An 11,151-nucleotide genomic window follows, 5' to 3' on the forward strand; every position below is an offset into this window, starting at 1 on the left:
TCACTTCACCTACCTAGGCTGCCCCCTATCATCTAAAGCTGGAGGACAGTCATACTCGACCTCGAGTGACCGCCGATGATGATGATGATGATGGTGTGTGTGTGTGTGTGTGTGTGTGTGTGTATTAGACTATGTAATTTATTTTTATCAGTGTATATGTATGTGTATATTACATATACATATATGTTATACTGTATATAAAGTGACCTTCGTAAGTGTGTGTGTGTGTGTGTGTGTGTGTGTGTGTGTTTGTTAGTGCAGACCTCCTCCAGGATGTCCATGAGGGCTTCTAGTGACTCTTTTATGTGTCATGATGGTTTCAGGGAGGAGAGACTCACTCTTTTCTTCAGCTACAGGGGCTAAAACCCCATTTCATTATTTGGGGGGGGGGGGGGGGGGGGGGGGGGGGGGTCAATAAACACCAAAATTTCAGAGAGTAATTCCTGGAGGGGACCTGAAAAAATTGCTGTCTGGCATGACTGTACCACCCTCTTATACTAAATAGGTTCATTTTGCCTACGAATAAACCTTGCAAATAAAACTTGCCGTACAATGTTGAGCCCTCAGCATGTTCATATGTTTTAAATAATGGTATTAAAAGCAATAATCCTCTAACCAAATTTCTTTGCACACTATTCTCTTTCCACTACAGTCCATCAAAGTAACTTCACAAGAACTAGAAACTCAAAATAAGCTCTAAAACTAGAGGAAATACCTTGAATAATCCAACTACATCAAACTATTCTTCAAAAAACAGATTTATTGTAGTGTCAACAAAAAACAAAGCAAGATATGGCATCAAATAGTGACATACAGTATATGTTTGAGCTGTACACTGTCCCTTTTAGATCAAATAAGAAAATGAAATGAAACTATGCCACATAATAGTGCAACTTAAAATGCACAGCCCTTATACATTTATATTATTAACTGTAACTGCGGGCCTCTACAACATCAAACTCAAAGTACAAATAGCCTACTTTAAATTTAAAAAAATAGATATCTATCTAGAGACAAACTCAAAATATCAGTAAAATATGAACTATTTCTGACATTAATATCTTGACAGACTTTTTGAAAGAATAAAAATATCTGTATTTGCTCCTCCTGTGGTCTGTCCTCTCTCTCCCTCACTTGTAAACAATCATTAGCTATTAGCTTAACAGTGGGCTGAAAGAGGCAGGATTTGGACCAAGCAGGGGAAATATATCACTTTTCATATTACAACTTTGTGCTTGGTCAACAAGTGATATGATAAATGACTCACTGGCTTTCACTTGAGGAGGTTTTCTTGCTAGTTCTCATCAGGCTGCTGCCTCTCAGGCTGACGGACTGACTGAAAGTTACCGAGTCGCCGCTCTGCCGGCAGCCCCGCCCGCTGGAAAAGGATGCGGACCAAACCACTTTGAGGCATGTGGGGGTCATAAATTTTTAACACTTAAAAACACACTACGTTATGTTTATAATTAGCACTGCTTGCATTGTGCTTTCATTAAATATTACTGTATTATTTTATGGATGGAGAGGTCTTGTCCCCCCAACCCCCCTGGGATTTCCGCCTATGTCCAGCCAGTCGGCTTCCATGCTCAGTTCACTAAGTCCATGCTGTCCTCCTTCTCCAACACAACTCCTCTGTCTCTCCCTCTTTCTCCTATTCTTCCTCTATTCTCCGACCTCCTCCTCCATCCCTCCTTCTCTCTCTCATCATCTTCCTCCGTCTTTCTGACTTTGCAGCCTTTCTGAATTCCATCAGATAAGGAATGACAAGTTGACACAACTTCTTTGCTCTATCTCTTCCTCCCTCTCCCTCTTCAGGGAGTCAAAACAGGAAAAGAACATTAAATTTGGCAGGACTCCTGCTGGGACAACAAAGTTACTCCTTCAGACACTGTTAGGACTGTAGGAATGTTAATGTTCAATCTGATGAAGGCAGAGCAACAAGTACCCTGCTGACTGAAAAGCTCCTATCAAAGCCAAATGCCAAAACTTTGGTGTTGAAGCCAATACTGTGTGAAATTGTGGGTTTATTATTTTAAGACTATTACGTGCTGTAAGCTGTGCCAGAGACCTGTTGATGTTGCCATTGCTTGGCCCCTATAAAAGTTGATAAATGGTCATGATTTCATTCTCTTTTGATTTGAATTCATGGTCCAAAATGTAAATTTTCAATGTTTTCCCTAGAACTGTATTCTTGTTACAGTACTAAAGCCTCTGAAACAAAATTTAGACAATAATGGGACACTAAGATTCTCCAGTGAAACCCACACCAATGAAATCCCTTTAGGGTTAGCAGCTGATTAAAGCAGTGACCCACAGAAAAGCAGGGAAACTGTGGGGCACATAACTGCCTTTAAATGATAAATTACTTAATAAAATGTGAGCAATGCAATATAGCTAAAATCTGAAATGTGCGCAACAGCATATATAACTAAAATCAGTACAATTTTATTGCAGGTTTCTGTGCTGGGAGGGAAACATCCATCCTATCACAAGTGACTGAGGTGAGGGTACAGAGAAAACACAGGTGGCTGTTCTTGTGAGACAGTTGATCTGAATGATGCAGGAGCCCCGAAAGCCTGCCTAAAATATCAAGCTCAAAAGCAAATAAGTATGTGACCAGAAAAGTATGTAAATAATGCATGATGCAGTTTTATGGCTGGTAATTTTTTCAGTTTACCTGCCATTAGCAGATGAGCCAAAAAGTTCATTTTGGAAATTAAGATATTTAGATAGATAATTAAGATATTTAAAAACCCCAAAATCCATCTATGACAATAAGTCTAATAAAGATCTAAGGATGTAGTGTAGTAGGAGAGTGTTGATATGTTGTTGTTGTTGTTTGTTTGTTTGTTTGTTTTGGTGTTGTCCTAAACTGAAGGTATTTTAGAATACAGAAAAGAGCACTTATTTGGAAAGATGGTCCTCTGTACTACTGCATCTAGCAAAGTCAACAAACTGTATATAGTCTATGCACCTTGGGCAGGGGCGGACTGGGACAAAAAAATCGGCCTGGGCATTGTGGACCAGACCGGCCCACCACATTCGATCACGCACACCTTTCCGGTCTTTTTGCTCTCTTAAATGTGTATAACAACTGTGCAACTCTTTAAAACCATAATGCCATGCAATTAGTTAGCTGTCATCAGCAGTGTTGGGCATGTTACTTTGAAAAAGTAATTAATTATAGTTACTAGTTACTTCTACTAAAAAGTAATTACCAGGAAAAGTAACTATTTCGTTACTTTTTAAAAAATTGTTCAAATATGTCAAATTACTTGGCTGCCACAGTCATACTGGCCTATAGTACTATAGTGGAACAATAAAATACAATAGATGAATAGGAATTGAACTTTTTTATTCTATTGAACAGGCCACAACTGGCCAACGCCTTTTGGGCATCTATTTCAGATCAGTAAGTGCAGGTGCCTATCAACATGAATGGAGAATGAGCCCTAACTGCACATAGGAAGGTCATGGCGACAAACAAAGTATACCACACAAATCCTTTAAATCTGAATCTGATTCAATTGGTATCTCTCCCTATAAAGTTAGAACAAGGCATTAAAAAAGGCAAAAAAAACAACAACAACAACAAAAAAACCCAAAACAAAACAAGGCAAAATAATAATAACAATAATAATAATGATAATAATAATTTAGCACCTGGGTTACAAATTCACAAAAAGAGTAAAGAAATTACAGAAACCCTAAATGCCACTGTGTGTGTCATCTAGCCAGTGACAGGCAGAATGATAAGAATCACTTCACTGTCATGGTTAACAACAAAGTGAGGTAATAAAGTAAAATCCACCTTTTGTCCGGGTGGGGAATTGAACCGAAGCTCTCCTGCATGGCAGACAGGGGCACTATCCGCTCTACCATCGGGAATTGTGTTCCTCTGGCATTGTTTGGGCTTGTTCTTCATTCATGTTGATAAATTACGAAAAAGCAAAAAAGTCCGATCGGTTTGAAAATTGACAGCCGCTTTTTTTCTTGCAGTTTCTCTGCGCCACTTTTGCGTTTTCTCTCCATCTCAGTAGATCCTATGCGATAACGTTTGACCCGCGTTGCACTGCACACCGGCTCACCGAGCCACAGGCTCGTGATGTGATTGGGCCAGCCCCGTGTCAGTGAAGAAAAATAACCAATGGGCCGCAGAGCAGCGTGTCTCAGGGGCCGGCCTGGTGCTGAGTAAACAAACTCTTCCAATGACTTTATTTGCCGAAATCATTATGCAGGCGGGACCAAACTACGCAAAAGGGGTTGTTTAGCAATGTGATTGGGCCAGCCCAGTGTCAATCGGGCCGCTGATCTACTGATCTTACGGTCAGCTATTTCAATAATAATTAAAAAAAAAAAAAAAAAAAAAAAGTGTCGGGGGACTGTCGGCCCACTTAGCACATCGGCCCACTGGGCAAATGCCCCGTGGGCCCGATGGCCAGTCCACCCCTGACCTTGGGGTATATCTGAAAATCTATACAACATGTAAATAAGGACATACTTCTCCCCCTTTTCTCATCTTATATCTTTTCACTGTCATCTTATTTTCTTCTTTTCCATCTTCTTTTCTCCTCTGTTTCTTGGTCTCAGTTAATCAAGTTAAGAAGAAGAAGTTAATCAGGGTAAAACGACTTATGTGTCTATATATAATGATGTGTGAGACTCACTGCAACAAAGAGACAGCACCTGCTCTGTGCCCTACATAGTACCCGTGTTCCACTCCGATCTGGACGGTGTCCCTGGCTGTCCCTCTGAGTCAGTGCACTAGGAAGGCTGACTAGTAAAGGGCTGATGACTTCATTAAGTAATACTTATGCTGTGTTGCTCCGCTACGCCCCACTGACAAAGGGCATGAGTCAGACAATTATCTATATTTCCCAAGAGGCTGTAAGTGGGTTCATCAATAGGGGCTGAGAAAAAAACCCACCAACAAACACGTAAAGTATCTTATCTAAACAGACAAATGGCTGGCTGTTCCCATGCTGCAGCAGTTACTGCTGCTGGGATTACAGCCACATGGTGGTCTTGTGATACATCAAGCCAAAACTGGCCTTTAATAAATCAGATTTTTCTTGATACACAAATGATCTTGCATCTGCAGGTGGTTGACAGGGTAGCTGATCATTTTCATCTATGGAACAAATGGAAGTATGTACAATTTGTGATCTACAAAGCCTAAAAATCCTCCTCCTCTAGCCAAAAAAAGCAAATGACAAAGCAGTGTTATTACTACAGTCAGCTGATAAATGACACATCAGCAATACGTCGGGTGACACTTCTGAGACTGGAGCCACAGTCAAAACTGTCAAGCAGTTACGAACAGCTCACCTTTTCAATTGTCTGAATAGAAGAAAACCTTGTATATCGCAATAGAAAAAAAACTTAATCAGCTGAATTTTGTTGTTTGTTTTTTTTTTTGGCATTATTTTTGGTTCTTGTAACTGTACATTTTTTCTTTACTTTATTAAGATAATTTTCTTGTAATTTTCTTGTACTTTTTTAAATACTTAATTACAAATACTGCTTTCTGGCCAATCTTGCTATTTTCCCTCCATTTATGGACAATTTTCTTGAATTTTTTGACTCTTCTGGGTCAGTTTGAGAACTTTCTTGTAATGTTTGTTACTATTTTTTTTTTGTTGCTAATTTTCTTTCTTTTTTCTACGTTTGTGGTCATGACATTTATGTATTGATTTATGATATCTATTTTCAGATTCATTTCTCGCTTTTGTTAGGGTCATTTCTTGCTAAGAAGAAATCAAATGTCTTTACTCAAGTTTCAAAGGCTTAAATGAGCTTACAAAAAAAACAACAAAAAAAAACAAAAAAAAAAAACAATAATTGGTTGATTGATTGGTGGCAGCTCTACATATCACTCAGCATCAGTTAATGACTGTGACAGAGTTTGAATGTTTTAGAGAGGGGCACCAGATGTTCACTAGTAGCCACACTGGAGCATGGAGGGAGCAATTCTGTGCAGTGATGAGGACTTGTGGTCACACAGTCTTGCATGAAAGAAGCCATGAAATCCCAATTTTTACCAAAGTAGAGACTATTAAGGACTGAAAGCTGCTGTGCTGTGCCATCCTTCTGGGCGTGACTGTAACACTTTTGAAATATTAATGCCAATCTTAACTCTAAATTGCTTAAACAAGATGATGAATAATCTTTCCTATCGAGCTGCAGATCAAAGCAGATGGCCCGCTGTCCTGCAAGGACTTGTCATAAAGCAGCAGAGGGAAGCCAGTGGCCCATCAGAACGCTTCAGGCAGACAACGAGAAAAAGCTCATTTTCTCTGTTACCCCTTAAAAGACTGGAGCAGACTGGGAACATGAAATACACTACTCACAAAAAGTTAGGGATATTTGGCTTTTGGGTGAAATTTATGGAAAATATAACAAGTTCACGCTACAGTGATATTATATCATGAAAGTAGGGCATTTAAGTAGAAGCATACACTGGTGATTTCCTCATCTCAAACAATTTCTTGAAACAAAAGCCAACAACAGTGGTGGATATACCACAACAAAAAATGTCAGTGTCAATAACTTGTCATGTGCCCTTGAGCATCAATTACAGCTTGACAACGACGTCTCATGCTGTTCACAAGTCGACTTATTGTCTGCTGAGGCATGGCATCCCACTCTTCTTGAAGGGCGGCCCTCAGGACATTGAGGTTCTGGGGTACAGAGCTCCGAGCCTCTACACGGCGACTCAGCTGATCCCATAGGTTTTCTATGGGATGCAGGTCTGGAGAAAGTGCAGGCCACTCCATTTGAGGTACCCCAGTCTCCAGCAGCCGTTCCCTAATGATACGACCTCGATGAGCTGGAGCATCAAACACCTGATGTGAATTTTGCCGTTAAACTCCTTGTTAGAGAACAGCAACTTGTGCAAAAAGTACTGAAACATTGAACAGTTGGACATGTGCATTCAAAAGTTTACAGAAGGTCACATTAAGTTCACCTGTAAAGGTTAGAATGCATTTTAGGTTCATCCTGAAATTTCACCCAAAAGCCGAATATCCCTAACTTTTTGTGAGTAGTGTATGTAGTTTCAGTGTGCAAGGTTCCTGTGCATAATGATTTTTATCGAATGATGGATTTAAAGAAAAAAAACACACACGTACACATTACGGACTTGGTGTGCAAAAGCCTTTAAAGTTGGGGTCCTATAGGTTCTACTTACCATGAAGCTGATTTCTGTGAGCAGAAAACTGAATGACTTGTGTTTGAAAGCTGCACCGAGCAGCTTCGTTGGCAATGGCTCTAAATGGCAGCAAAAAAGGGATTATTTGAAATTTTCAACTTCAATACCAAGAAATACCCAGGAGGTGACACTGGGAAACTGGACACAGCAAGCTCATTTTGACCAACCTGGCTACTCTGTGATACTTTGCAAAAAAACAACAACAAAAAAAAAAAAAACACCAACATCCAGTCTTCTCTCGTTTCCGCTTCTGCAAAGGCAGTTCTCACTTTTGCAATCAGTGACTGACCAAGGAATGCAGACCTGTTAGTAATTGTGTTACCAACAGTCCCTGAACAGTACAAATTTACCCAAATTCAATTCAGTGAACAATAAAGTATTTCTGATTCTGATTGTGAAATACTCTTTTGCGGTCAATGTTACTATTTTTTTTTTCCCAGAAAAAAAGCAAATAGGCATGGAAACCTTTCCCATAACCTCATTACAATTTTCATTTCCCTTTTTGCTGGATTTGATTTTATTTTACAGAAAGATTAAAAAAAAAAAAAAAAAAAGGAACAAGGATAATATGGTTACAATTATTATTTCCCTTTTCACTGGATTTAATTTAGTTTGGCAGAAAAGTAAAGAAAAATACCTAAGTTGAATCTCCAGTGATTTGCATTACTTACAAATACATGATGTTCAAAGTGAAGCACCAGCAGTCAAAGTATTTTGAAGTAGGTGTTTTGTTTGGGGGAGCTAATTATTGACTGTATTTTCCTACTGGGAGGTCCTTGCACCGTATTTTTCAAATAATGTTAATTAAACATTTGTAAATTCAAAACAAGCTGTGTGTTGGCACTTCTCACAACATAACCTTTGACCCTGCATATTCAAATTTACTGCAAATAAATATCAGCCCTAAACACTAGTAATTGGTATTGGCCCTGAAAAATCAGTATCAGTTGACCCCTAGTCCATACTGATTTGGGGAAATCTTAACATGCATCTTCATTTCTCCATTTTGCCCTTCCTTGAGTCAAACAGCGAGCTTTTCTAAAAGCCTCTCCCAAGGATTGGTGTTGTAGTGTAGCCAGCAAAAACACACAAAACGCAGGGTTTGCTGACATATGACAAATGCTCTATGATTGTCATGTGATCCTGACTGAAACAACAATAATCAACATGGTGGGCGAACATGTTTTGCAGCTTCTCAGGTAACAGTCATGTCATTCATGTCTACCAACTGTTACAGTTTCTGTACTATTTCATCGCAGTTCCATATGTTTCATCTTGTGTTGACATCAATTGACCCAGACGGTCTCCAATCAATTCCCCTTTTCCTCACATATACACAACCTACTTGCCTTTAGCCTTTGTAAATCATTTTCCCATTTTACTTGTGTATTGTTGTGTTCATGATACCTGTAGTTTCAACAACCAAGTGTGTATAATCACGGCACTTGCATTAGACCTAAAAACTGACTGCCTCACAAAGGACAAATTTGCAGTCATAATTTTAGTAAGCCAGTATTTCCAGTCTTAGACTAAGAATTATCTCACTGGACCAATAATTAGTCCCTCCAGGATTTGGTGGACTTTTTGTGGCAACTTTTCAAAAAATAAAACCATACTTTTTCATTCCTTCTTCATGATATTCACTATAACAAGGGAGTGGGATCGGTAGAAGCGAAGAGCCGCCTCACAAGCCCTGCCCATTCATTAGACACACATAAACTCAAGTTATCCTGCAGGATCAGGAGCCTTATTAATGCCCTTGGACTGGCTGTTATTCAGGGAAGTGCTATTGTGCACTGAGAACCATTAAACTGCCTGTGTTACTTTACTGGCAAGTTCTGCTGCTCACCAGATAAAGTGGGAAGTATTCACACAGTTGCTTTGGCCGCAGTCCACACGCATGTCTGAGACACTGCCCGTGATTAGCTTGATTTATGGATAGTTAAGTGTGTGAGGGTGTGAAAGAATGAGGGAGGGGAAGAGAAATGGAAAGAGAAGGAGAGAGAAGGGGCAATGAAGACATCAACGGAAAGAGGAAGACAGACAGATTTACAGTGTGCGCATAGGCATGATGGTGACTGGGTAAGAAGATGCAAAGGTCACTGCATTCGCACATTTGTGTACTTGTAGATGCACATATTTGTGTTTGTGTGCGCCTGCTGAGCAGTTGTGCACGTGTTCTCACAGTAGAGCGAGTGAGTAGGTGTGTGTATGCACAATCGTGTGTGTTTGCACTGCAGTGTGTATGCGTGCACAAGTGTTTCATTCCTCTGTGAGCTGGACTGAAGCTGAAGACTGGTATTTGAGGTCAGCAAGTGGGCGACACAGACCACCATGTCTCCCACCATACATTAGTCATGCTGCAGCCTTCAAACTAGGAGCAGACACTCATGACACTCAGAAGAGCCCTCCCTGGCGTGACTCATGAACAATCAATAACCAAATGTCATTAAAATTAATCAAAAGACACTACAAGCCAAGCGGACTCACTGTAAGTTATAGCTTTTTTCATAGCCACATCATTAAAACTGGGAAATATGCAGTGGCTGTACAAGGCATTTTGTCTGCCAACAAATTCATTCTAAGGTGGTCTACTTTAACTTACCGTGCTCAGTATTCTACAAGGCCTCATAATCATTATTCATAATGCATGCTATTAAGAAAAGAAAAAAAAAAAAAACATTATGAGAAAGCAACCTCAATTTCATGTAGTTAAATTTAAGAAGCAGGTGAAATTTCGAAAGGAGGTGAAATTTACAGGTGCAGAACAGATTGAAAGTCAGTCATGCACAATATAAAAAACATATTCTAAATCTCTGCTCTCTCATAGTTATCCATCAGTAATACTGTTTGGCTATCAACTACATATATATATATACAACTAGCAGTATTTTACTAGAGTGAAATCATCACCAAAGGGAAAAAACAACACCACCTGGACACTTTTTACGCAGCAGACGCAGCTCGTGCTCCTGCACGGCGTAGCCGCAGCGCGCGTGCCCTGCCCGGCCTCCCGTGCTGGATCCCCCGGTCACACTTACCTAACTTTTGCTGCCACCGAAGATATCGCATCATTCCTCAGATTCTTCCTTTTGGACACCGCAGTTCCCATGCTGAAATGGAAACGACCCAGGAGAGAAAACGCAGACCATTCCACTGACTGATCGGCGAGAGAAAACAAAGAGGAAAAGCACTAACAGGGGAAGTGAAAACCATCCGCGCCTCCCGTGAACCACGATGCAGTTTTATTGATTATTCATAATTGTTTTTGTTGAAAATAATAATAATAATAATAATAAATAAAATTGAGTAATGCCAATAGAATATAGCGACAGCTGCGGGCTGAGGGTAGAGCGCTGGGGCGATGTGTGTGTGTGTGTGTGTGAGCTGCGCTCTGCTCGCCGCTCCTCATCCTACTGAAGCTTCCAGGGAGGAAACTGCGACCATAAAAGGAAGACCTGCTGCCTGCCTCCTGGTCCTGCACGAGCATCACAGGTGTGGGCTGGGCAAGTGCACGAGAGGGCATGTGAAATATACAAGTTCATGACATAGGCGTCAGGTGCAGCTTCTCCTACTGCATCTTATGGAACTGTGACATAAAGCAGAGCAATGCAAGACATTGCATAACTGATGTTTGATCGTTGTGTGATCATAGCGTAGATGGAGCAGGATAGCCTACATGTGTATATATCTATATATCTATATCTATCTATCTATATATATATATATATATATCTATATATATATATATATGTATATGTATGAATATAGATATGAACTTTATGGTTCCTTATAAGGGAATTTGTCCTAGATAACGGGAGAATAAAGTTAATTGTTTCATATTGTATTTGTGTATGTGTGTGTGTGTGATCCAGGGTAGAGTGGATTAGATTTAAGTAGGCAAATAGGTAGATTTTATCCACTTGTGTGCAAAAATACAT

The 11,151-nt window shown here is 40.0% G+C and overlaps 1 protein-coding gene across 1 annotated transcript in view; it reads right to left on the reverse strand.

Moving 5' to 3' along the window:
• nsmfb (NMDA receptor synaptonuclear signaling and neuronal migration factor b) overlaps positions 1 to 10,420 on the reverse strand; it is a 69,623-nt gene extending 59,203 nt beyond the window's left edge. Inside the window, exon 1 of the mRNA XM_030060330.1 lies at positions 10,252 to 10,420. Coding sequence (XP_029916190.1) covers positions 10,252 to 10,322 — 71 coding nt within the window. The 5' untranslated portion in view covers positions 10,323 to 10,420. The remainder of the gene's footprint in view (positions 1 to 10,251) is intronic.
• Positions 10,421 to 11,151: the final 731 nt, after the last annotated feature.

Source organism: Myripristis murdjan, chromosome 9 (assembly GCF_902150065.1).
Source record: "Myripristis murdjan chromosome 9, fMyrMur1.1, whole genome shotgun sequence".
Lineage (NCBI taxonomy): Eukaryota > Metazoa > Chordata > Actinopteri > Holocentriformes > Holocentridae > Myripristis > Myripristis murdjan.